At 40.8% G+C, this 27102-nt stretch overlaps 1 protein-coding gene across 1 annotated transcript in view; it reads left to right on the top strand.

The window, feature by feature from the left end:
• The window catches only part of RMND5A (required for meiotic nuclear division 5 homolog A), a 58291-nt gene extending 37655 nt beyond the window's left edge, over window positions 1–20636 (top strand). The window contains exons 5-9 of the mRNA XM_034953504.3: window positions 7628–7794; window positions 8461–8626; window positions 12625–12727; window positions 14157–14311; window positions 15946–20636. Of these exons, the coding sequence (XP_034809395.1) occupies window positions 7628–7794; window positions 8461–8626; window positions 12625–12727; window positions 14157–14311; window positions 15946–16009 (655 nt within the window). The 3' untranslated portion in view covers window positions 16010–20636. The remainder of the gene's footprint in view (window positions 1–7627; window positions 7795–8460; window positions 8627–12624; window positions 12728–14156; window positions 14312–15945) is intronic.
• Window positions 20637–27102: the final 6466 nt, after the last annotated feature.

Genomic DNA, 27102 nt, shown 5'->3' with positions numbered 1-27102 from the left:
GTAGTGCTGACCTCATAGTAGGCCCTCAATGAATAACAGTAATCTGCAGGAGGATTTAGAGCAAACTTGTCATCCTCTTCCATGGTGGCAGATAGAAAGCCAAAAATAGTGTTAACGAGAGAATAGTAACTTAATACAACGAGGTGGGGGAAATATTAGAAAAAATAGGAACTGTCCTTGTAGCTATGCCATTATTAACATACATATTGACAGAAAGCACTATCTTTAGGGGAAGCTACTTGGTTGCCTTCCTAAACGTGTCTCAAAGAGTAATACTACCTTGCTGGATTTGCCACAGTCTAGTATCTGACTTTCAGCCTTGCAGACTTGGAAACTTGTTTTTGGTGTCCTTATTTTGTTTTGTTTTCACTAAGAACAGGCCTTTAAAAATGGTAAAAACCTGAATTGCTAAGCTGCGTATATAGTTTGGATTATTAGGGGCTGTGAAACAAGCTTGTGGTAGGCAGGTCCATGTGGAAGGCACATGAGCTTGCAAAGCCTGGAGTTGGAACAAGAGGAGATTGTTCTAGAAAATGTTCAAAGTTCTCAGGCTAAAATGTCCTGATGCCATTATGTCCGCCATGGAGGTTGTGTTGCAGAGCCGTTGGGCAGTTCAGACTTCATTCACTGACTCCTTTTCTCAAAATTGTCCTTGGCTTGCCTTGGTCGAGTTTTGAGTCAGCATTAAGTATCTCAATAGGTAATAAATAAGAGTACAAAATCAAAAGGCACAACAAGATAAAAATACAGTGAAAAGTAAATCTCCCCACCTTTGCCTTCTAATCACAGTTACTCTCCAAACAGGCAGCCACCATTAACTGTATTATGTATACGTACATTTTTATGCACAAGTGGTTGCATACTATACACAGTGTTCTGCTTTTTACTTGAAAAATTTTGAAGTATTTGCCTATATCAGAGCATATAGAACTATTTTTTTTTTTTTTTTGGTGGCTGCTTAGTGTTCTCTTTTAGGGATTATACCTTAATTTTATTTAGCCAGTTCCTATGGATGGACGTTTGTAGTTTCCGATATTTTGCTTTATAAGTGATGCAGCATTGAATATCTGTTGCACATTATTTTGAGCATGCCTGCTAGATATGTTGTCCAATATGGTGACCACTCCTATGTGTAGCTCTTACTAATCTCTGCATTACTGAGAACCTCATGTAAAAGGGTGTGTGTGTGTGTCTTAAATAGAGTCAGATATGCAATACCATAGTTTGTGTGGTTTCTTAAATAGCATGTGAAAAGGACGGAGACTCACACCAACTCTGAGATGAGTTTAATGGTAGTAGTTCCAGCAGTGGACTCAGCCCATAGCTGAAAAATTACCATTTGAAAATATCTAAGAAATGAAACACTGAGTGTTCTTTTCAGTCTCTAAAGCAAAGTTATAGAGTTCCTCACTTTTTTGACTGAACTTTTTGTCAGGTTTGCCATTCTCTGAATTTTTTTAAGCATTTGATTCATGTTACTAAGGACATTTCACCAGGTCCACACCTGTGGAGTAAAAATAAATGTCATTCATTCCCCTGAACTTCAGCTTTTACCCCCAAGAGGACAGCCTTAAAGGAAATTAGAAAAAGAGGTTTTTGTAAGCCTTTAAATGCTGTGAAAGGTTATAGTGGAATGTGCTGTGGGATTGGCAAGAGGCTTTTTTTCCCTAGTATTACTAGAAATAGACACCCACCCAGGCTGGCAAAATTGTAAGATTAGAGAGATAAGCCCACTAATGCTGTCTGTTAGGTTCCTGAGGGAGAACCGCTAACTATGAAGGTGAAATCTTGTATTTATTTTTGGAATGATGTAGAAATTCTAAATATGGTGGTAACTGTGTGCCAAGTCTTTTCACAGGCCTGACAATTAAGATAATTAATGCTAATGTTTCTGCTGGGTAATTGTATAGATGTGGATTGCTTCTAACTTAGTCTTCTCATAAGTAATATTGTTTTGGGGTTTGTTGGTGGAAAGGCCCCAAAAGGCTCTTCATCAGAAGAATGTAGTGGCTACACAGAGATCAGCGTAACACTGTTGATCTTACTGTCATTTTTGGGGTTCAGTGTTTCTCTAAATGGAGTAATTCCAAAGGTGACAGTGTTCTCGTGGTCCACGCTGGAAATTTGGGATCAGAATTTTTTTAAAAAAATTATAGAGTTAATAATTTCACTGCATTTTTAGTTTACTTGCCCCCCCCGCCCCCCACCATCTCTACTAAAACTACAAAATTTGCCAGGCGCGGTGGTGAGCACCTGTAACCCCAGCTACTCGGGAGGCTGAGGCAGAAGAATCACTTGAACCCGGGAGGCAGAGGTTGCAGTGAGCCGAGATCACGCCACTGTACTCCAGCCTGGGCAACAGAATGAGACTCTGTCTCAAAAACAAAAACAAAAACGTGGGGAGGAAGGAAGGGGGAGGGGCAGGGGCAGGAATCATTTTAGTGAGAAATAGAAAACTAATTTCGTTTTCTTTGTAATTCTTTTAAGATTTATGAGAATGGGCCACAGACACCCTGACTTGCTCAGGTTCTCAAACTTTATGTCTTTCCTCATTATATCAGTCTGGAACTTCTTTGTCTTTATAAAGTAACCTCTTACCACTGAGATCTCTGTGTCCTTTCTCTCCTGTTTGTATTTTTTTTTTTTTTTTTTTGAGATGGAGTTTCACTCTTGTTGCCCAGGCTGGAGTGCAATGGCGCAATCTTGGCTCACCACAACCTCTGCCTCCCGGGTTCAAGCGATTCTCCTGCCTCAGCCTCCTGAGTAGCTGGGATTACAGGCATGCGCCACCACACCCAACTAATTTTGTATTTTCAGTAGAGATGGGGTTTCTCCATGTTCATCAGGCTGGCCTCAAACTCCCAGCATCAGGTGATCCACCCACCTCGGCCTCCCAGAGTGCTGGGATTACAGGCCTGAGCCACTGCACCCAGCCCTTGTATTCTTTACTGAACCTATGGGCAGTCTTTGCAGGTTTCTAACATACATAAATTCGTTTTTACCACAGTTTAGTTAAATAACACCTGGCTGCCAACAACACAGTTCAGATTTCAGTCACCATGATGTATTAAGTGTGAGCAATTGTATAAATACAGACTTCTCTGCCAGCTCTTCAGTCTACACATCTGGACGTAACAGGAGCATCATGGTCATGACCAGTTTTGTCACTTCGCTCTTGATCACTGCACATCTACTGTCAGTTACTCTCAGGCAACAGCTGTGTGGGTTGTGTCACCTCCTTAACTCCCAGGGATAAACCCACGTGACATTTTACAAAAATGGATAATTGGAAGACGGACTTGGCAACAAGAAAAATCTCTAGAAGTGAAATTGAATGTGATTAGAAAGATTTGAAAAGGACAACAGCAAGATGAAGCTAGGGCAAGACCTAAGCCTACAGGAAGCTAATGGTACAAAGCATATTGGAAAAGTCCTGTCACTATAAAGACCAGGGTAAAGTCACTTCAGCATCTTTTCACTTATATTGCACTAGAATAGAAAGATGCTTGTGGTTTAGATGGAACATTTACTTCTACTTTGGATTGAGAGAGAGAAGTGTGTGTGTGTGTGTGTGTGTGTGTGTGTGTGTGTTGTGAATGAATCAGTTTGGCTACTATTCGGGCCAAATTGATAATAGTTGCCTTATTGAAAGAAGATGGTAATTACAAGGATATTGAAGAACTTCACAGCCAGTAAAAGATGCTTTTATCATGTTCAGAAGTTGTGAATTGACTAATGTTAAGCTATCTGAGGAAGCTGCTATTGTGAGTAAGGATGCTGCTGTGAAATTTGTACTCAGATTTCAAGGATTCATTAAGGCAGATGTTAACAGTGATCATCACAGAAGGCAACTCTTGATACCAGAGCTTAGCAAGAGGCATAGAATAGTGAAGAATAGTGAATAGAGTTAAAAATAGATTGACTTTCTTATTAGGAGGCAGCTGCGGAGAGTGACTTTGAATAAAACCTATGCTTATTTGGCCATTTAACTGTGGCCAGGGAATTGAGGTCAAGAAAATACAAATGTGGGTTTCTGGGTACAATCCTGGAGGTATAAGAGAGAGGTCCTATCATGTCAGGTGAGGATTTCACCTTAATTAATTGCTTACATGTGCTTCAATGTTTGGGAGAGTTAAAAGTGTGGGGTATCTCATCCTTGGTTTAGAAAATGACATTTTGCCAGGGAGGGAGAAGCTTGGAAGTCCCTTGCCTTGTACAATTTAGTCTTAATATAGTATTAAGAAGTTAAATGAGGACAGTATTGTTTCAGAATAGGATGCAAAGAAATACAACTTTTAAGAAATTTGAAAACTTGTATTCTATGAATTTGGGTTTTGTGTTGTCCTCTCGTCCTCCCAGTTCCTTTTTGTAAAGGTATCTACTTACTTTTCTAAATATTTCTTGGCAAGGAGGGGGAGGAATTAAGCAATGCTAGTTTTTTTCTTATTTCATAGCCTTGTTTATAGCAAAATTTGAAACTGTGCAAACATAAATTTAGTACATTAAAAATTATATTTGTCTAAATAAATGCCTCTCCAGGTTAAGTGGCGTACAGGTGTTTATAGCTTATAAAGCTTAAATTGATAATTCATAACTTTCAGGAAAAGTAATTTATAATTACTCTATAGGCCTGTTCATTTAAAAAAAGGAAGTTAAGAAATTTTACTTTTACATTAGCTTAAAAAGTTACTGCCTTTTAAAGTATAAAATTAATACATGTTCATTACAGAAAACCTGGAAAATATAGGACAGCATAGACTGTTATAGAAATCACTGTAATATGGACTGCTGGTCAGCTGGTATTGATTGGTGTGTCTTCCTGGTGGTTTCAGACCCCTGGTGCTGATCTAAGAGTTGGTGCCTTGTTCCGATTAGTCATGGCCCATGGTATAGCAGTTGATAAATAATGCTTGAAATCCCAGAGTCATTACTGCTAAACATTCTGGTGTCTAAAAATTACTTTTAAAAATGTATCACACTTTTGGCTGGGCATGGTGGCTCACGCCTGTAATCCCAGCACTTTGGGAGGCCAAGGTGGGTGGATCACCTGAGGCCAGGAGTTCAAGACCAGCCTGGCCAACATGGTGAGACCCTGTCTCTACTAAAAATGCAAAAATGAGCTGGATGCAGTGGTGCATGCTTGTAGTCCCACCTACTTGGGAGGCCGAGGCAGGAGAATGGCTTGAACCTGGGAGGCGAAGGTTGCAGTGAGCTGAGATCTTGCCACTGCACTCCAGCCTGGGCAACAGAGTGAAACTCTGTCTCAAAAAAAAAAAAAATTATATATATATATGATATATATCAATCATATATATATCATATATATATATATCACATATATATATCACACTTTCAAGCTGAGCACAATTGCTCACACCTGTAATCCCAGCACTTTGGGAGGCCAAGGCGGGAGGATGGCTTGAGCCCAGAAGTTCGAGACCAGCCTGGGCAACATGGTGAAACCTTGTCTCTACAAAAAAATACAAAACAGCTGGGTGCGGTGGTGTGCACCTGTGGTGCCAGCTACTTGGGAAGCTGAGGCGGGAGAATCGCTTGAGCCTGGGAGGCGGAGGTTGCAGTGGTGAGCTGAGACTGCACCACTGCACTGCAGCCTGGGCGATGAAAGTGAAACCCTTTCTCAAAAATAAAAATAAAAAATAGAAAATCACACTTTCCTCCCATTTAACACTATATCATGAACATATTCCTATGAAAATGAGTTTTTTTTTGTGAATTGTCTATTTATGAATTTTTCGTTTTTTTCTATTGACTTTTTTAAAATTAAAATTTGTAGTTACTCTATTAGCTCCAGTCTTTGACTTTATAAGCCTTTACACATACATCTCATATCAGAAAGAGAAAAAAGAAAAATCTTACTGCCTTTCCTTACTTGCTAGTAGGAAAACATACTCATGCTTATATGATTGAAGGGGTGTATAAACTTTTGGAAAGTGATCTAATTTAAATGCACTACTCAGAACTGGAAATCCGTAAGGTGCCTGGCAGACTAGAGACTGCAAAAAACACAGTGCTGTTGGTACTGTTGATTGATGTGGGGCATTCACGAAAGACCACTGCCAGAAGTATTTTGCTGGTTGGCCAGGCACGGAAGCTCACACCTGTAACCACAGCACTTTGGGAAGCTGAAGCGGGAGGATCACTTGAGCCCAGGAGTTCAAAATCAGCCTGGGCAACATTGTGTTACAAAAACAATTTTTAAAAAAATTAGCCAGGAATGGCAGCATACACCTGTGGTCCTAGCTACTTCAGAGACTGAGGTAGGAGGATCACTTGAGCCCGAGAGGCTGAGACTGCAGTGAGCCATAATTACACTACTGCACTGAAGCCTGGGTGGCAGAGTGAGACCCCGTCTCCAAAAAAAAAAAAAAAAAGTACATTATTGTCAGCAGGTTTACCTGACTTGGTGTTACCACTTGACTGCATCATTTTAGTGCCAGGCAAGGAACCAAGGCTTACAAATTTAGGTAAATATTTCCAAGATCCAGATGATTAATATTTTTAAAAATCACTTTGACTTTGAAGTCAAAGAAGCCTCATGATTTGACTGTAAGGTGTGAATACATCAGCAAGTTAATTAGAATGTTTATATGCTTGTGCAGCCCTTTCTGGGAAGGTTAGGACCCAGTAAAAGTGCAGCTCTGTGAAGTCCAATCTCAATCAGCAAATTCATTATAAATAATTTGAAAGGTTTTACTCTTGTGGTTTATGGAGTTACTGAGATTTTATATTCTTACCCAGTTCAGATTCTAGTCGTCTTTGGTGAGTTAGGTTAGGTGGCGAGTATTTGTCTAACTGATGGTCAAATTAAATAATATAATGCTAACAGCTTCTATATATTAATATATTTAGAGAAATAAAGTACTGTTTCCTTATTGCCTTATTGCAAAATTTGATTTTAACAGCTGACTATATACTTTCTTGCCTTTGCCCTCACCTGACTTGGTAGTTCCAGTTCAAGACTGATTATTCCAACTGTTCTATAGAAGCCTGAGGGGCTGTATTTTGGCTCATTTAAAATTGAATCTTGTTTTTTCGCTTATTAGAACTATGTTTGTACAAATCATTTTGCACAGTAAGATTTACTGTATGATACTTGTCTAGCTTTCTCTTCCTGATCAGATTGAAAGCACCTTGAGGGGAAATAATGGTATTTACTGTTTTTAATCAAAGTGAACAAAATCTTGCAACTATTGAAAGTTTAAAAGTATAGTTCCCTTTCAGGATCTTTGATTCATGCTTGTATATATTAGGCCAGTTTTGTAGGAAAAGAGCAGTGGATCTAGGCAGTTTAATTGTGAATCTCATGGCTGACACCGCTTCAAAGTGTGGTCCTATGCAAGTTCAGATGCATCATGTGACGCATCAGAGTCATTCTAGTGATTGTCTATCTTAATGCTTTTTCTTTCACTGGCTGAAGGGCCTCTGCAGGTGTAGTTATGGGTGGTTACTTTCCTGACAAAGGTCTGGGCCCTAGGGATTGATGTTACCATAGACTTCCACAAGATGGCAGACCAAGCCCCTTTTTTGTTTTACTGGGTTTCAAATAGTTTTTAAGACTCCTTGCTTATGCTTTTGATTCTTAAAGTCTTTTTTGCCTTTTCTTTAGGTGGGCAGTGTCAAACCGGGAAATGCTTATAGCTCAAAACAGCTCCTTGGAATTTAAGCTACACAGACTGTATTTTATTAGCTTGTTAATGGGTGGAACCACAAATCAGCGAGAGGCATTACAATATGCTAAAAATTTTCAGCCATTTGCCCTAAATCATCAAAAAGGTGAGTCTAGAGTCAGATGTTATTAATGTTTGAAACAGGGCTATAGCCACCACTGTAACTTAACAGTTCTTAACTAGAGCTAATACCTGTTTGCCAGTAAACAGTTGTAGTTGATAATCACTTACAGGAAAAGTTCTGACTGGCTCTAGAACAAAAACAAAAATATTAAAGCCTCTTAGAAGTCAGAGATGTTGCAGATTTTGGAATTCCACATTAAACTTAGAGGAGATGTGAGAAAGAGCAAGGTGTGCACTTGTTCTTTTCCACCCCCACCTGGCTGTATGCTGCTGCTCTTGCCACAGCAAAGTGTCAGAGAGCCAAGGTGGCAACTGTCAAGCCCACGAAACTGTGTAGGAAACATTAACTCTGCAGTCAGAGATAATGTGATGACACCATTGTTACTTCTCTAGGTAATGGTAATTATACTATGCTGTAGAGAAGAATTGAAATTATATGTTCAGTATTTTCACTGCATTCCTTTTCTTCCCTTTTCTCTCCATGCTGTTTAATTTAGGATGAAGGAAGAAACCAAGCTTAAGGACCAGAATTTTAAAAGACCTGTTAATACATTATTTTAGGCTGTATCAGTATGGGTGGGGGTACTCTTGCTTTTCGCAGCTTATTACTGCAAGCAAACTAATGCTTTCTTGCTGGTGCTTTTTTTAGACATTCAGGTTTTGATGGGAAGCCTTGTGTACCTGAGACAAGGGATTGAGAACTCGCCATATGTTCACCTACTTGATGCAAACCAGTGGGCTGATATCTGTGACATCTTTACACGGGATGCTTGTGCCCTCCTGGGGCTCTCCGTGGAGTCCCCTCTCAGTGTCAGGTATGGAAATTAGCCCTGTCTGTTATTGAAGTATGCACTGCATTATCACCTTCCCTTAACTTGTTTGGTTCTTGATGTTTAAAGCCAAAATAACTTTTGTCTTTCCAAAGAAGAGTGCAATTGGTATTTCAAAAGATATCACAATCGGCAGTGATGCTGTTTTAGAGAAGCAGTTTTGAAAGTGTGGTGTATGAACCTCACAGGATCCTGAGAGCCTTTTCCACTGTATTGACATTAGTACAGATGGTCCAGAAACAGAGGTGGACTAAACTGCTAGAGCCTTAGCACAAGTTGGGGCGGTGGTACAAACTCCACAAATACTTGCCGGATTCCTCACCACCACACACTTGCAGTTTAAGAAATGCTAGTTTTACTTAACCACGCCTGTAATCCCAGCATTTTAGGAGGCCTAGGAGGGTGGATCACGAGATCAGGAGTTTGAGACCAGCCTGGCCAACATAGTGAAATCCCGTCTCTACTAAAAACACAAAAAATTAGCTGGACGTGGTGGCGGGTGCCTTTAATCCCAGCTAGTCGGGAAGCCGAGGCAGAAGAATCGCTTGAACCCAGGAGGCGGAGGTTGCTGTGAGCCGAGATTGCACCATTGCACTCCAGCCCGTGCAACAGTGCGAGACTGTCTCAAAAAAAAAAAAAAAAAAAAAAAAAGAAAAAAAGAATATTCTTGGCCTGGTGTGGTGGCTCACATCTGTAATTCCAGCACTTTGGGAGGCTGAGGTGGGGGGAATCTCTTGAGGCCAGGAATTCAAGACCCACCTGGGTAACACAGCTAGACTCCATTTCTACAAAAAACTTTTTAAAAAAAAGATGTTCTTGGTGAAACATTAAAATTACTAGTTTTATTAAATCTTGACCTTTCAGTACACATCATCTTAATAATTTGTATGACAAAATAGGAAATCCACATAAAGCACTTCAGTTTCATGTCAAAGTATGGTAATTGTCTTGAGAAAAAGTATGTTGTTTTGAAGTATGAGCTAGCTAGTCACTTTTTTTCATGGAATACTTTTTTTGTTTGTTACTGGTTTTTTTCTTGCTTTTTTGAGATGGAGTCTCCCTCTGTCCCCTGGCTGGAGTGTAGTGGCGCAATCTCAGCTCACTGCAGCCTCCACCTCTTGGGTTCAAGCGATTCTCCTGCCTCAGCCTCTGGAGTAGCTGGGATTACAGGCGCCTGCCACCACGCCCAGCTAATTTTTGTATTTTTAGTAGAGACAAGGTTTCATCATGTTGGCCTTGCTGGTCTCGAATTCCTGACCTCAGGCGATCCACTGCCTCGGCCTCCCAAGGTGCTGGGTTTATAGGCGTGAGCCACTGCACCAGCCTTGGAATAGTTTTTACTTGGAAGAATCATTAACATAGTTACTCACACTCAGGTTTTTGGCAGTCTTTTTTTTTTTTTGTCTTTTTTCTTAAATTTTTAAGACAGTCTTGCTATGTTGTTCAGGTTGGACTCAAACTCCTGGGCTCAAGTGATTCTCCTGCCTCAGGCTCCTGAGTAGCTGGGAGTACAGTTGTGTGCCACATCACCCAGCCATTTTTTTAAGTGAATGAAGCAAGCCTGTCACATTTGAAAGGTCTTAATGTACTTAAGACTTTTTTTACAAAAGCGTGCATGAGTAAAAGAGTCATTCAAAGTACAAGACAGACAAATAGATTTTAATGTAGCAGGGTACAAAAAGTTTAATTGGTAAAGTTTCAGATTCTGCTCTGCAGTGAACCTTTAGAAAACTACTACCTGTTTTGGCCAAAACTATGAAAAGTCAGTTTTCGTGTGGTATTAAGGAGGAGTATCCACAATGATCCAAAGTGATCAAAGTAGTACTACACATATGTGTGAAACAAGGTTTTTTTTCATTTACCTCAACCAGAAGAACGTATCACAATAGATTTAATGCAGAGTAAACTATAAGAATCCAGCTGTCTTTCTGTTAAGGTAGGCATTCAGGAGAGTTGTGAGAGTTTGGAACAGTGCCACTCTTCTCACACATATATTTTTGTTTTGGAAACTGTAGTTATTTTTTTATAAGAATGTTTGCAATAATGGCATGGTATTTTATTTTTACATGAACTAATCGGCACCTTTTACGTTTCTCATTTTAATTTCTAATGTATTAAAGATATAATCCACAAAAAGAAAAGCTCTTTGAGATCCTTAATACTTAAGCATATAAAGGGGTCCTGAAACCAAAACATTTTAAGAAACTGTTGTAAGAAAATAACTCTTTTTTAGCTCTTCTATTCATTTAATTCCACAAATGTTTTGCATACCTGCTATGTGCCAGGCACTGTGGGCACTGTGTTGGATATGAAGATGAATAAGGTGCATTCCACAGGGTGCTCCATCCTAGTGTAGGAGTGGACAGATGCAATTAGCTATAATGTGAGGTGCTGATGCCATCAAGTTCTCTGAGGAAGACTCTAAAGTGGGAATGTACATGCAGAAAGTTTACTGACATCAGCGCCTGTGGGAGAATGAAAACAGCAGGATTGGGCAGAGAGGAAAGTTGGACTGTATTAGAGTGGCAACAAGGTGTCTCCCATCCGTGAGGAGCTCTGGAGCTGCTGTGGGCCCGTGGAGTTGTCCCAAATTGGGCCTATAGGGCTGGGCTTTTGTACCCTCACATGGAGCAATTGCTGGATGTGACTCTGGTCAGATGACTCTCTTCAACTGAGGACAGTCCTGAAGAGACGGACACAGCTGAGAGTTGGCTGCCAACACTTCCAGATATGAGAAATGAGTGCTTCCACCCTGGACAGGGGTGATCTGGGGATAAGAGGAACTATGCAAAAAAAAATGTTTCAGGAGCAAGCATGTCATTTGACTGATAAGCTGAGCCCATTAAATCCAGTTGTTTTGTGCAATATAAAACCTTTTTTAGCACTAATGTAAGATTATTATGAAATTCTTTATATTTTACTTTTTGAAACAGGGTCTCATTCTGTTGCCCAGGTTGGAGTGCAGTGGCACGATCGTGGCTCACTGCAGCCTCAACCTCCTGGCATCCTCCCACCTCAGCCTGCTCAGTAGCTGGGACTCCAGGCACATGCTACCATACCTGGCTAATGGCTAATTTTTACATCTTTTGTAGAGACGGGGGTCTCACTGTGTTTCCCAGGCTGGTCTCAAACTCCCAAACTTAAGTAATCCTCCCACCTTGGCCTCCCAAAGTGCTGCAATTACAGGAGTGAGCCACCACCATCTGCTGTTATTAAATTCTCTAAAAACCTTATTCTCAATTCTGTACTTCTTTCCTGTGGATTGAAAATGGTGTGTAAATCAGCACCATCTGCAGACCACATTTTGAGTATCATTGTTCTAATTAGCGTATACCTTGGAGCACATTTTGTAAGAAAAATAAGTCTGGTGGTATATGGTCTGTAAGGAAGGGAATAGGAAAGGAAGTTATGTCTTGTGTATTGCTGAATGAAGAATTCTGTGCAAGAACATCTCTTTTTCCTTCAAACTCAGATGCTAAAACTACTGTATTTGGAAGAGTAGTAGTTCTTAATTCCTGCTCTTCATTTGAATTAATTGGTTCTCCAAAGCTGCTTTCTTTTTTAAAATGCGTGTTTTAAAACTTTATTTTTCTATTTTCTGAGGAAGTAAGCTAAAGTTAAATTACCCTAGCAGATGAGTTTTTTTTTTTTAACGTTTGCATTCTTTAACTGCATTTACCCCCATATTGGTGAGGTTTATTTAGAAAATTTAGAGTTTTATTTTTTGTTTTGTTTTTTAACTGGGATTGGTTTTCAGTAACTTCAGGAAATATACCAGTGGGCCTGGGGAAGAAGGGGAGGGAAAACAAGTTATTTTTCTTCTAGTGGAAATGGCTGGATTTACTTTTAGCAGAACAGAAAGCTCTCACCCTGTCCAGTGGCCAGGGTCTGCAGCACATAGAGTCTGGAGAAATTGATGTCTCCTTGGACCAAGCGGCCTGACCCCTGGCCTGGCACTGACGTTTCCTCTTCTGCTCTCCCAGTTTCTCAGCAGGTTGTGTGGCGCTGCCAGCTTTAATTAACATCAAAGCCGTGATTGAACAGAGGCAGTGTACTGGAGTTTGGAACCAGAAAGATGAATTACCTGTGAGTTCCATTTTCTATTGGCTATTTACTTTTACTGCCATTAGAAGAATATGGCATCTTTAAATGTTCATCTTACCTTTTAACCAGGAAACATTGTAGCCATTTGACAGGAGTTCTTTTATGGATATATAAAAGATTAAACAATACAAATGAAGAGCCTAGTACATTTTGGGGACCCTGGAGGAGGAGTATTATAATTTTGACTTGAAGTGCCTTTGAAAGCTGGTGAAGGGAAACATCAGAAGTGGGGAGGGCTGTACATACAGTAGTAGGCAGTGTGTTCCGCAGTGCAGTTCACAAACCACTCCTGTGATTGTTTTTCTAATATAAACGCAAATTTAATTGGTTTTACTTTTGTCTTAACTATTGCTGTCGATAAGATCATGAGTTTGTGCTGGTTACATTTGCCAATAGAATAAGTATAGAGCTCTTAAAGGTCGTAACACCTGCAGTCATCAGTGGGTCTCTAGTACTGTATTTCTACTGCTCTCATGGAAAGGACCATGGTTTTAAACATCAGCACGATCACTTGCCAACTCGAGAACTTCTCTAAGCAGTAGTGTATTCATCTCTAAGACAAGGACCAGCTTTCTCTTTATGGGGCTGCTGAAGGCTAGAGATAACATAAGCATGCTTAGAATAAGACGGGATACATGGTAGGCACTCAAATTGTGGCTGCCATGGTGCAGTTATGATGTGAAGTGGCGAAGGTCATTGTATGTATGTTTCCACCAGGTCTCTGACAGGCACTGAGGCTCTGGCCTGGAATTGTCGTTCCTGTCATGATTGTGTCACAGACCCTGAAAAGCTAACATACGCATTTGTTTTTTTGCCCGTTTTATACCACTCCTGTACACAGGTTTATTTGCAGTTACCTTGTTCTTCAGCAGGTAACCCTGTCAGTTGGTTGCCCCAGCTTCTCCTCAAAGATCTTTTCTGATTAAAGGCACAGGTGCAGTCCTGGTCCTGAGTGTGGTCAGGACACAAGTAGCACTCCTGCTCTACTGCCGCTAACTTGAACAAGTGAAAAGAACTTGAGCCTTCACTTGTTTTGTGGAGGCAGGTGCCTGGCATCTGGCAGTTTCCCATTTATGTTGTAAGCATCTCTGACATGCACTAAGAGCAGACTGAAATCTGAATTCACCTAAAGACTGTGTGTCAAGCCAGTAAAGCCATTAGAGGTGGTGATCAGGTCATTGTTTGTCAGACTTGTTTTTACACTTTGTCAGCTTTCTTGAAAATCATCTTGAAGGCTAATTTAACACTTTGAATCACTAAGACTGTCCATCTGAGTTAGAAGAGTGCTATAGAAAGTTACATTCAGGTGAATAGATCTGATCAATGTTCTTTGCTGCACAGTGTATATTACCATGTGGATGGTTTTGTGAAATATGACTTCAGCTTTTTTACTTTTTTTTTTTTTTAACAGATTGAAGTGGACCTTGGTAAAAAGTGCTGGTATCACTCTATATTTGCCTGCCCCATTCTTCGTCAGCAAACAACAGATAACAATCCACCCATGAAATTGGTCTGTGGTCATATTATATCAAGAGATGCCCTGAATAAAATGTTTAATGGTAGCAAGTAAGTGTCTGACTTTTAAAAAATGTTAGCAAATAAATTTTGTTTTGGAACTTGGTAGGAGGATAAGAAGTGATGAGGATTAAAAAAATGTAGCTAGATTTAGAACTAAACAAATTTCTTAACTATTCATTTGGCAAAGTTGGCGGTATCTGATTTGAGTATTTTTAATGTGTCTATGGATTTGGTGATTAGATTTATAAGCATGTCTTTAACTTAACTTTTGGGGTAGGTGATAGATTTTCGCCTTTTTTATACAAATGGTCGCATACTAAAAAATGTTCTATACTTTGCTGTTTTCACTTAGTGATGTATTTTGGAGATCTTTTTCTGTGCTGCAGAAACAGCCCTCATTATTTTTTTGTTAAAGCTGCAGTATATTCTACTGTATAGAAATATGATTGGGTAGCCAGTTCCCTATTGATGAACATTTGTTTCTCTAAACAGTGCTAAGTGAAGGCCAGGTGTGGTGGCTTATGCCTATAATCCCAGCACTGTGGGAGGCCGAGGCAGGCGGATCACGAGGTCAGGAGATTGAGACCATCCTGGCTAACACGGTGAAATCCCGTCTCTACTAAAAATACAAAAACAAAAAATTAGCCAGGTGTGGTGGCAGACACCTGTAGTCCCAGTTACTCAGGAGGCTGAGGCAGGAGAAGGGCATGAACCCGAGAGGCGGAGCTTGCAGGGAGCCGAGATTGTGCCACTGCACTCCAGCCTGGGCGACAGAGCAAGACTCCATCTCAAAAAACAAAAACAAAAAACAAAACAAAACAAAAAAACATAGTGCTAAGTGAATTATCTATACCTGATACATAAATTCCTAGAACTGAAATTGCTGGTTCAAAGGATATATGCATTTGTAATTTATTTTAGTTAGTGAGCTCAGCTTTTTTTTTTTTGCGATTGAGTCTCACTCCATCATTCAGGCTGGAGTGCAGTGGTGCTGTCTCAGCTCACTGCAACCTCTGCCTCCTGGGTTCAAGCAATTTTCATGCCTCAGCTTCCTGAGTAGCTGGAATTACAGACACACACCACCACGCTTGGCTGATTTTTGTATTTTTAGTAGAGACAGGGTTTCGCCATGTTGCTCAGGCTGTTCTCAAACTCCTGAGCTCAAGCATCCACCCACCTCAGCCTCCCAGGTGTGAGCCACCTTGCCCGGCCAAAATTGTTGATCTTAGTTCAGGCTGTACTGGTTTCATGTGTCACTGTGAGGCATGTGGGCCGTTCTTGGTGTGGGCTTGTAGCTGCCATCAGATTTGCTGCCCTTGAATGGATTGTGTGACCAGTACATTTGAAATTCATTTAAAGACTGATGCAACCTAAACCTTTGGGAAAGAGAAATTGAATTTATTTTCGAAACCCCAAAAACAATTTCCAGAAAAGTTACCTTTGTTTTGTTTAAGAAACAATTTAGGATCTGGCATGGGTGGTATGTATTTGTGACCCTTCAAATCTTGGCAGTTATATTAAGGGAAAGCATAGTTCATCCTCAAAGCAAAATACAAACAGACTTGTTTTTGTGTGTTCTTATATGTGTGTATAATTGTTAAAGATACTATATAACTAGATAAAAATTGAATACACAGTACTGAGCCTGCTCCTTCACTCAGTGTTTTCTTCTTTGTCTTTAGATTAAAATGTCCCTACTGTCCAATGGAACAAAGTCCAGGAGATGCCAAACAGATATTTTTCTGAAGAGATAACTTTAGCTTGCAATTTGTAAGTGAAACTGAATCGTGGGTGCATTTCAGAAGAGAACGTTCCATATAATGCAGCTAACCAAGGACTCCTGTGTTTCTATAAGCTAATGCTCCAGAAACTTTGCCAACCTGTTAGTGTACACACACTGAGGGGAGTGCTCCCGGTGAATATTATCATAGGGCTTTATTATATTCTTGGTCTTCATTTCTGATCAAGTAAATACACCAGCAGTTGTCATTCAATGCAGGTTTTTGTACTTAATTATATGGTGATTTTTTTACTTTTTAAGAGCAGAAACGGAAATTGACCTCCCCGCCATGTGTTTAATATTTCTCCTGCTTTTACTTTTGTCATTTTCTTGATAATTGTAAGCCTTGAGAGTGTTTGTGAAAAAGTTTTATTTCCTGTTATGTATACATAATTAAATTAAAATTCTTCAGAAAAAGTTTGATAAATTGAATTGTGGTTATGAAACTAATTTGCATTTTTATTTGCTTAAGAAAGAAAGCTGTGATAGATTCCAGATATGCTTTTTGATGTTTTCCTCTGCTCCAGCTCCAAGAAGTCAGCACACCTGCATTTTAGCTCTGCATGCAGCCCCAGCAGGCTGCGTGTTTAAGAATTTCATTGTTTAACCGGCTGGTGTGAGAAGTCTTCCGTTAGCATAGAGTGGAAGGAGTACTATTGTTTGGTTGGGTTTTTTTTTTTGTTTGTTTGTTTGTTTTTTGTTTTTTGCTTTTATTGCCAAGAGGTGCTTGTTTTAAAAGTATGTTTAATAAAATGAAATTCTAAAGTTAGAAGTGTTCTTAAGTTGATATTTACTCTCTTGGTCTTGGTAGCCCTATTATATCATTGCAGACACAGTGTTGTGCATGTGTGTATTGTATATGTGCACCAGCATCAAACATTGTGTATCTGGAAGGAAAGCAGCATGTTCCAGTTCTAAAATGCAGTTACCAGACCCATCACTTTAAATCCTTAAAGTTAGAAGCTAGCAAATTTTCTGTAGTGCAGAACGTTTATTGCTGTTTTTGTGTTTGAATAGTATAATGATGCCTCTCTTCTGCAAAGTGTATCATCTCATTGACTGTGAATCTGTATATTATTCTAATGGATACAGATAATGATCTTTTCTCTTGTGAGGTATCTTCATTTATGCACTGTCCAAAAATAGCCATGTGTAAGAGTCTTTCTGTATGACGAACTACATGGAAAAGACTTCTGTGGACATAATTCTGACCGAAACCCATGAAGTTACTTCAGTATAAGAAGAACGTTACATGGAAATCACCAAATATTTTGCAACTTTATTTCTTCTGACATGGAGTGAACATCAATAGGAATACTTTCAAAGAAAATGAAAACACAGAAGCAAAGAGAAATGTGGCACTTCACATTTTAAACTACAGATGGACTTGGTTTGAGGGAGGGGGAATCACAGATTTGGTGCTAAGTTAATTAGAAACTGGCAGCGTTTTACAGTAGTACACCAGCCTGGATGTTTTTTCTAAAATGTTTACCTGGGAGAGCTGGGGTTTGTTTGTGAGGAGAAAGAGTACTGTGGAAAACCTCTGCTTGAGTACCATGTGGCCAGGCCTATGTGGATGGCTACTCCGTGCTGTGCGGCTTCACCAGCGGTTGGGATTGGCCCGGCTTGGAGTGCTTGTGTGGTCCAACCTCAGTCTGGCCCCACAGCGACTTTTGCCCCATGATTCTGCTTCACTGTTGGAATCCTCTTTGAAGTTCCCCCTCTCTTTGCTAAAGCAGTGAAGGAAGAGAACAGAGACAAACTCTTTGGACTGTGAAAGAGAAGGTAGAGAATTCCAGGCAACAGTCTGACCAAGGGTGTAAACCAGTTTATTATATATATATTTTTCCTTTGAATTAAAACCTAGAGTGTTGTATTTTTCTTTCTTTTTTTTTTTTTTTTTTACCCTTTTTCTCCTTAGGCCAAGTTTAGCTTATTCTCATCTTTCCACCCAAACACCTACACAACGTTTAGGCTTCCTGTGAGGTTTGAATGAGACAGATGTACTCTGAAGGCTGGTGGTAAATGTGTTTGATGACCAGACACTTCATACAGTCGGCTTGGGCCACTTTAAAGGACAAAAGCCAGAGCTCAGCTTTATCCCTCTCCCAGTGCTGGGAGCCAAAAAACTGTTGACGGTTTTTTGTGCAGCTCAAGAAAACTTTGAAAAGAACATGCTTTAACTGAAGCATTGGACTCTGCAGCTTTCTGTGTAAGGCCCGTGTACTCCCACTGGGCAGGGTGAGGACCAAAAATCTGAAACTCTTATGAATCTGACATATTATATGGAAATTATATCTTGTGACCGTCTTTAAGTGCATGGACTTAAAATTCATGAGAGACTAAATGTGAGGGAGAGGTGGATTTAAAGAGGCCGGACCTTAACCAAAGATGCTGAGATACAGCATTCTGTCCCCTCTACCCTAGAAACTCCATAGATGCTGTCACAACCCTATCATTGCTGATGCTTTCTGCATGTCAGCAGTCCAGGAGGATGCTTTTTGTCTCTCTTTGCCTCCACTTTACAAAAGATAATATGATGGAGGCAACGTTTATAACAGTCACATTTAATTATAATGTACATCAAAGACAGAATTTCAGAATGGTTTCTTAAATTTCCTTGGGAACCGTTTCCACATATCAGTTATAGACAAAGGCCATGGGACTATGCTAAACCAATAAAACCTTATTAGCAAATCTTTAGATTCTGACTTAGCCAGAGCATCTGAGTGTTCAAGTACAGTTTTACAGTGGCTAAGGTTGTCTCTTGATCTTTTTTCTCCGCTGTGTGATCACAGATGCTATTTCTGTTTTATTGGTGATTATACGAGACTTCTAATACATAAATGAACGGGTATTGGTGCCTCTTTATTTTAAAAATTTTGAAGAAAAGAGCCACCTCATATTCATAGGGTGTGTATTTTTTGAGTGTGTGAGCATTTAATTGAAAATAAAGTTATGAAGTAAATCTTAACTTTTCTGTAGCAGCTAATGTATACAGAGACACTAAAACCCACACCACATTTTGTGGGAAATGAGGATCCTCTTTTGTCCTCTCCAGGTAGTCTCGGAGGTTATGCAGCTTAAGTTCAGTCTTCTTTATGCTGCGATTGATTTCCACCTCAGTGGCTTAGCCTTTGGGACAGTGGATACTGCAACAGCCAAGAACTCTTGGTTATCCGCACAAGCTGCTGGTAGACTACATTAGCCCTCTGGTTTTCCAGCTCAACCTCTGATAAAGTGGACTGAGAGCCACGCTGCTCAGTCTGTTTAGTCAGCCGACTCAGGTTATTTTCAGGGAAGGCATGGAGGCATAGTTTGGTTAGTTTCATCACTAGGATGTATAAGGTGACGACACAAACCAAATACCTTTCTTTCATCACTTAACTATACGTACTTTATCTCTGGTAACACTAGAATGCTGTGGTCTTGAGGGAATGTTAGCAAGGAACACATAGAAGATTTGGTGTTTCATAAGCCTGTCTAGGTGTGGCAGGTTTTGTGTGGTACACTGATGTTTACCATAAGCAGGTACAAGCTTCATGAACCGTTCTTAATGAACTATAATTGAATAGATACCAAAAATAGAATGAGAAATGTATTTTAATAGCAGATGAGGCAGTTTTAGGATGAATTTTCCACTGTTGATTTTACTTCAAGACATAGCAAGAGAAAGAAAATTTTGTTTTCAAGACATTTCCGCTGCAGTTTCAAGCTGTAGTGGGCATATGCTTCATTTACTTCCAAAGAGGCAAAAGCAGCTGGAATTGGCTTACAGCACATGCTTTGTTTCATGTTATGGGTGAGGACCTACATACACTCTTACTTTAGCAGTCACTTAACCTTCTCCAGCAAGGCAGTTGTGGGGTTCACTAGGATTTAGTGCCTGATCTTTTTTTTGGGAAGGGGCGGGAATGAATGTGTTGGGGCTGGGAGGGAAGCAGAAGAAAATGGGAGTGTGAGTGAGTGTGCATGTGTCTGAAGTTCACCATTGCCCCCACCTGCACCTAGCAAGGAACAGGTGTTTGATGTATTTTGCTCATGACTGCAGTATGCATGTATTTTTTTCCTTCTCTGTGTTTTCTAAACTTACACTAAAGGATTCATCAAATCATCTTGTTCAGATGGCTCAGGATTGTATTTATTTTGCTTACCCCGTGCTCTTGGGTTCTATAGTATTTCTATAATTATGTAACGAGAATAGTGTTGCACTGTAATCTATCATATAGAGCTATATGTATGGAAAATTTTGATCAATTTTTTAAGAAATGTATCCTGTTTGCAAAGGCACAATAAAGTTGCATCTTATAGACTATAGGCAATAAAGCTAACAATAAACCTTATTTAACACAAACCACATCCATATCCTCTGTTCATTTGATTTTGGAAAAAGTCTAGCATATCCAGTAGTTTCAGGGAATTCATTTTAACTTTAAGAATTCTGATATATTTAATTTATAAATTTCGGACTGATATAATAGAGTTTTGGAAAACTATAAGAAATGCTTTGTTAATGTGTGTATTCCTATGTAAAACACATGGCTTCTCCTGTGTATATTTTTAAAAATTAAAGAAATGCACATTTAAAAAGTGTTTTGTGGAACCAGTCTGTATAAATGTGCCAGGTGACAAAGGTATGAGGGAGGGAGTAGGGAGGTGCTGACTGTGAGAAGAGAAAATTGCTATCTGTATTTGCTAAGGGTCTGCATGTCAAGAATTTAAGAAAATATCTGTCCCCATCTTATTGTGTTTCTGTGCCACCAACAGTGAGAAGAGAAGGTGACTGAGCAGTGTCCCGAGTTGTTTTTTGTTGTTGTTTTGAGACAGACTCTCACTCTGTTGCCTGGGCTGGAGTGCAGTAGCCCAATCTCGGCTCACTGCAACCTCCACCTTCTGGGTCCAAGCGATTCTCGTGCCTCAGCCTCCCGGGTAGCTGGGATTACAGGCATGTGCCACCATGCCCAGCTAATTTTTTTTTATTTTTAGTAGACAGTGTTTCACCATGTTGGCCAGGCTGGTCTCGAACTCCTGACCCTCAGGTGATCTGCCCACCTCAGCCTCCCAAAGTGCTGGGATTACAGGCGTGAGCCACTGCACCTGGCTGAGTCCCGAGTTTCTGAGTAGGGGATTGTTTTAATGTTTCCAGGCTGCTGCCCCCTCTCGCCCCTCCTGTGCACAGCGGGGACCCTGCCCTGTGTACTGACCAGAGTGGCAGTGAGTGTGATTGGTAAAGTGGAGCCCGGAAACAGCTCGATGTCCAGGCTGCTGGAGGGGGTAGAACTTGTGCTGTCAGCATTATCAGGGAAGACCAGAAACTGAATTGCCTTGTCCTCTATGGCAGGCCAAGGTTGTAGAGACCAAGCACTTATTTGTACTCCTTTTGTATATTTTTTAAGAGAAAGACTTGGTGTTACCTGAGATTTTAGAATGTTTCTTACCTATGGAAACCCTTGTGGTCCCATCCAGTCAGGTTGGAGCTAGTGGCCCAGGTGGTATAGAAGAGGCCTGGCAGGCCAGGCCAAGGTCTCACCACCTTTCCCTCCAGCATTTGGGCTCCTCAGGACTCAAAGTGTGGTCCATGGACCAGCAGCATCAGCATCACCTGGGAGCCTGTGAGAAATGCAGAATCTCAGGCCTCAGCTCAACCCTGCTGATCCAAAGTCTGCATGGTCATGAGAAAACAGGCTTCCCTTACAAGGAGTGTCCTGGATGCTTCCTATTTCAGGAAGTATCCCCCCTCTTAAATGTGGCAGGTCAAGATCACACGTACTGAACAGAATTTACCCTTGAAGACTAAGCGTAAATCTGTTAGTCATCAAGAAAATTTAAATTTAGTGTGCTTTGAACTCTAGTTATTTTAAAAATCAGTGTATTTCTTTAAGCATCTAGGTAATTGAGGGAGTACTGTATTTGCAGTATGGTAAAAAGCATTTTCCACCCCCTCCACCAAAATGGGGAAGGTGAGCGTCAAAGATGAAAAATAATTTTCATAATGACAAAATAAGGACTAAAAATGCATCTTTAAACAAAACAGCTTGATGCTTCTTACCCCCCAGCAGAGAAACTTGATAATAAACAATATCCCAGCAGAAAATAGGCTTTCTTAACTTTTCTTTTTCCTTCAGCACCCAGTAAGAAGCTTAATTAGCATAACCCTGTGTACACAAAATTTAGAATTCTGAAACATTTTACAAAACAATATTTAGTGCTACAAATGTGTGATTTTATTTTTAATGCTCACCAAGACTGATTTGATTTTGTGACCTGCTAATGAGCCAGTTTTTAAAACCTTGCATGACGGGACAATGATGCAGTGGTCCACTTATCTACCAAACTTCTTTGAAATCTGTCAATATATCTATGATAGAAAGTACTTTAAAAAAAAAAACACTTTCCTTGTAGCAGTAGGGTGTTTCATACCCTTGTGTGAGCCTCCTATGCTAGCAAATGTGGCGATACATTCAATGTTAGAAGGCTTGTATAATCCAGAGCTACTAATTACTGAGCTCTCCTGTGTGCCAGGCAATGTTGCATTTACTTAGCTATACTTCCTTTCAGCTTAGAAAAGTACAAAGTGCTTCATGCTAAACATTGGCATGTAAAGTAGAATCCTTTAATAAAAAGACGTGTATTTTAACATGTTGTGGTATGACATCTTAGCAGTCACTCATCTAACAGATTTTTTTAATTCTACTCTGCTGGGCACTGAGATGAAACAGCCTACAAACTGCTGGAAAGTACAGAAAAGTAGAGCCAAGTTCCTGTAATGAGGTTAATAACAAGAGGGTGTTGGAAGAGAAAGGAGAGCTGTAATCGTGTGTTTTTAAGGCCCACTCTAGCTACAATGGGATGAAGGGTGGTTGGGGAGGGGATAAGGCTAGAGCCAGGGAGGACAGTAGGTAGTTAAGGTCAATGTGAGTATTTATTGAGTATTGGTCTCGGGTACTCTTGGAGGTCTCGGATAGACTGGCGAATGAGGCAGACTTGTTCTCTAAGTGAGAATCAAGGTCATGAAGGAAATACAGGAAGGCAATGTGCTCATCACACAGTGCTCTGAACCTCCCATTATTTAGAGAAGCAGTATGATGTTCTTGTCTCAAGTGATAGTGGGCTTCCGTGCTCTAGTGTTTTAACTGTATTCCCACTTCTTTCTATTATCTATGTTTTCTAGAAGGATGAATTTCTAACTTCACCAGTCTCTTTATATTGCTCTCCTACACTGTGTGGGTTATGTAAAATTCTCCCAAATTCCACTTGGGGCTGGCCTTTTTACTCTATTTAAAGACATTTAGTGGCTGGGCACGGTGGCTTGTCTGTAATCCCAGCACTTTGGGAGGCTGAGGTGGGGGGATCACTTGAGGTCAGGAGTTCGAGACCAGCCTGGCCAACATGGCGAAACACTGTCTCTACTAAAAAATACAAAACTTACCTGGGCACGGTGGTGTGCAGCTGTAGTCCCAGCTACTTGGGAGACTGAGGCAGGGGAATTGCATGAACCCGGGAGGTGGAGGTTTCAGTGAGCTGAAATTGGGCTACTGCACTCCAGCCTGGGCAACAGAGCGAGACTCTGTCTCTAAATAAATAAATAAATAAATAATGTATAAGACATTTAGCCACCGCTCAAGTGTTGGATCCATTCAAACGAAGGATTCTGGTGTGTCATTTCCTCTCTGAAGTAAAAATGTCCTCAGCATTCTTAGAAGACATGTCCTCAGCATTCAAGACCAAGCTCTCCCCTTCAGAATAGATTAGAAACGCATTTTAGGTTTTCTTTCATTCTTAAGCACAAGACTATGCTGCCTTTAGTTATTTCAGATTAGTGAGCTAATCTGCCCTAAAGACGAGTTTCACAAGGAATTATTAAGTTGTCTTGAAAACTTTCAAGGGTAGCTCAGGAAATATGGGGCTGAGGGCCTCTGTCCTTCCTAGGGTGTGCCGTTAGGACTAGGCTTAGTGGCAGGTGTGGAGTAGGTAGCATGGGGTTTATATGGTGGCTTCATGACCATCAGGGTCCGAGACTCCTTTCTGCTCCGTGGCCTTAACATACGACCTCAAATTTACCCTTGTCTAATCCTAGTTGTGTTCCAGGCAGGAAGGAAGAGGAAGTGGGTGGGGAAAGAGCGAACTTCCCCATTGAGATAGCCCCTCTAGGAGTCCTTCCTGGAAGCCCCACCTGGCAACTTATTCACTGTGTATGGCTGCAGGTTGTCCGGGAAACATGGTCTTTTAGGTGGACACAATACCACCTTTTCGGATTCTAATTGTGTGGTCTTGGGCAAGTGATAGAAACTTCCTACACTTTTGCTTCCTCATCTGCAAAGTAGAATGATAGTAGTTCCTATATCATAGTTTTGATGAGACCTAAATGAGGTACTGACCTATGGTGAATGTTGAATAAACTGGTGGTTTTATTAAGTCAATAAAACATAAATGACATTTGCAGACCACGGTCAGCTAAGGGGGAACAGAAAAGGGGGAAATAGTAACTGGCACTCAGAAATGAGACGTGTCTGAAGGGATGGAGGGGCCTTCAGTAGGTGCCGAGATGGCAAAATGGTATAGCACACTTTTTTCCTTTTCTGCCTTTCCTCAGCTGCCCAGAGGATGACAGAGCTCCCTTGTGGAATGAATGGCCATAGCCATCAACAGCAGAAGTGGGGTGGTGGCACTCGGGATTCAAGGCTGAGGGGAATTTCAAATGACACAGTGCTGTCAGGGGCTGAGTCTATCTGGGATGGAGCTTTCCTGAGATGTTGCCCTGCCGTGCACTGGGTGCTGAGATCCTGGGGTATATGTAATAACATATATACTGGTCAGAAAGGGCTACTGTTTACCTGGGGGAAGAATAGAAATGAGAAGAATCAGACTCAAGTAGCTACATTCAGAGTATAATCAATACAACACTGGTTTGGAAAATTCAGTACAAGTTCATTTTTTCAGCATATATTTATTATTTGCTTACCATGTTCCATGAGCTATTTTAGGCAACTGAGAAAACATGTATAAACTCATGTACTTTGAGGTAGGGACTATTATTAGTTCCATTTTATAAGTGGGGAAACTGAGGGATCAAGACATTAAGTCGCTTGCCAGAGAACACGTAGTTAACAAGTAGCAGAGCCAGGAGGCTGGTTTATTTTGTTTTTGTTTGAGACAGTCGTGCTCCATCGCGCAGGATGAAGTACAGTGGCACGGTCTTGGCTCACTGAAGCCTCAAACGTCTGGGCTCAAGAGATCCTCCTGAGTAGCTGGGACTACAGGTGTGTGCCACCATACCTGGCTAATTTTTTTGTATTTGTTGTAGAAATGGGGTTTCACCATGTTTCCCAGGCTGGTCTCGAACTCTTGGACTCAGTCGATCTGCCTGTCATGGCCTCCCGAAGTGCTGGGATTACAGACCTGAGCTGCTGTGCCTGGCGTCAGGAGGCTGGTTTAGAGCCTCTGCGTTTAACCACTATGCTACTGAGGCCTCCTTTAGTTCCCTTTGGTGGAGAAATGCTGCTCAACCCTGCTTTTAGGAGCAGCTTAAGTGGTGCTGCCTCTTAAGCACCTCTCAAGGTATTGATAAAATTGCGTACAGAGAAGTATTTGCACACAGACCCAGGGCAGGAATGGGGGCAGTTTCCAGCTGATAGAAAAGGGAGATTTCTTCCTAACCCACTTGGATAAAGATTCACGGGGAATTTTCAAAGGTAGAATGGGCTCTCTTAAAACCAGCTGAAAGCTGGAGAAGGAAAATGACAAATTTCTCTCTGGCTTTTCTCTTCCACAAATAGGATATGTTTTTATTAAATGAATGAATGTTAAATGAACCACACTGAGGCTGGATTCCAGCAGCTGATACCAAGTTTACAGCATAATAGAGGAGTCATTTCTATCCTTTGTGTTTTTCAGGGTCAAAAAAAACCTGTTATGGGCATCTTCCACATAGTAAGAGGGTTTGTAGAACCAATGTCTCAGGCTAGCAAGTGGCAAATAAACATTGTTGGACCCGAGGCTGGCAGGTCTGAACTGTTGGGTGCTCCTTCTGCACGTGTAGAATGAACAAGTTGGAGGTCTGTGGTTGTCAGTGATTGCTAAGCCTGAATTCACAGCCCAAATGAGCATGCTTTAGGCCTGCATGGCTTGCAGATTTGTTTTCTATTTTCTTCCTGGTCCAGAGGGCCAACTCTAATGAATGGATGTTCCTATATTGATATTTTTAATTTCCAAATTATTGTTTACCATTTTACTTGTGGCAAGTGAAATCCTGGTTGTTTTCAGGATATTAAAAAAATCAGTAAGTATTTGGCCCTCTCTGGAGCCTCCCAAGGGTGGCCTCTCCACCGCCCACCACCACCAACTTTGAGCTCAAGGTTGAAGAGGAAATGCTGCTTTTGGCAGAAATGCCCTTTTCCTGTTTTTGCCCTGGCACAGATTCTTTGACATTCCTTGGTGCTCCAGGGTCAACTTCACAAGTTTCTCCCATGAGAAGGGGAGCGACCTGTTGTGAGATGCTCATCCTTCCCAGGGAATTCAGAGATAGCCCCGAGCCCAGGCCCTGCTTCCACAGGAGGCCTCAAAACCTGGCACCTGCCTTGACTGGGTGTGCTGGGCACCTCCTGGCCCTGTCAGCTGGGCTTAGGGAGGAGCGACATGGGAAATTTGTCTCATGGGTAATTTATCAGCTTTCTCTTCTGCTTTCACACATAGGCTACTTCATTTAGAGAACAGAAAGCCACTCTTGCTTTCCGTTCTCTAAAAGTATCTTGGTTTTAAAACTAACGACAGACTTCTGGAGGGCTGATTACATGGGTGTGTTTGCTTTATGATGTCATCGAGCTGTACATTTACGACTTAAGCAATTTTCAGTACGAATATTTTACCTCAACAACAAGATGACTTAGTGATTTATCATGAAAGGAGCATCATCTCCTCTGTTACCAAGAAAGAACAAAAGGAAGAAGGGTAATGCAGGATGAAGCTAATCTGTTTTGATTGATGTGAAAATGGCAGGCTCAGGTGAAGGTGGGGACTGATTCAATAATTTTACTTTTAGGTCTTTATCCTAAAGAAACAA

Source organism: Pan paniscus, chromosome 12 (genome assembly GCF_029289425.2).
Source record: "Pan paniscus chromosome 12, NHGRI_mPanPan1-v2.0_pri, whole genome shotgun sequence".
In the NCBI taxonomy this organism is placed as follows: Eukaryota; Metazoa; Chordata; class Mammalia; order Primates; family Hominidae; genus Pan; species Pan paniscus.
The sequence above is the reverse complement of the archived record's forward strand: the minus strand, read 5'-3'. Positions and strand labels throughout refer to the sequence as shown.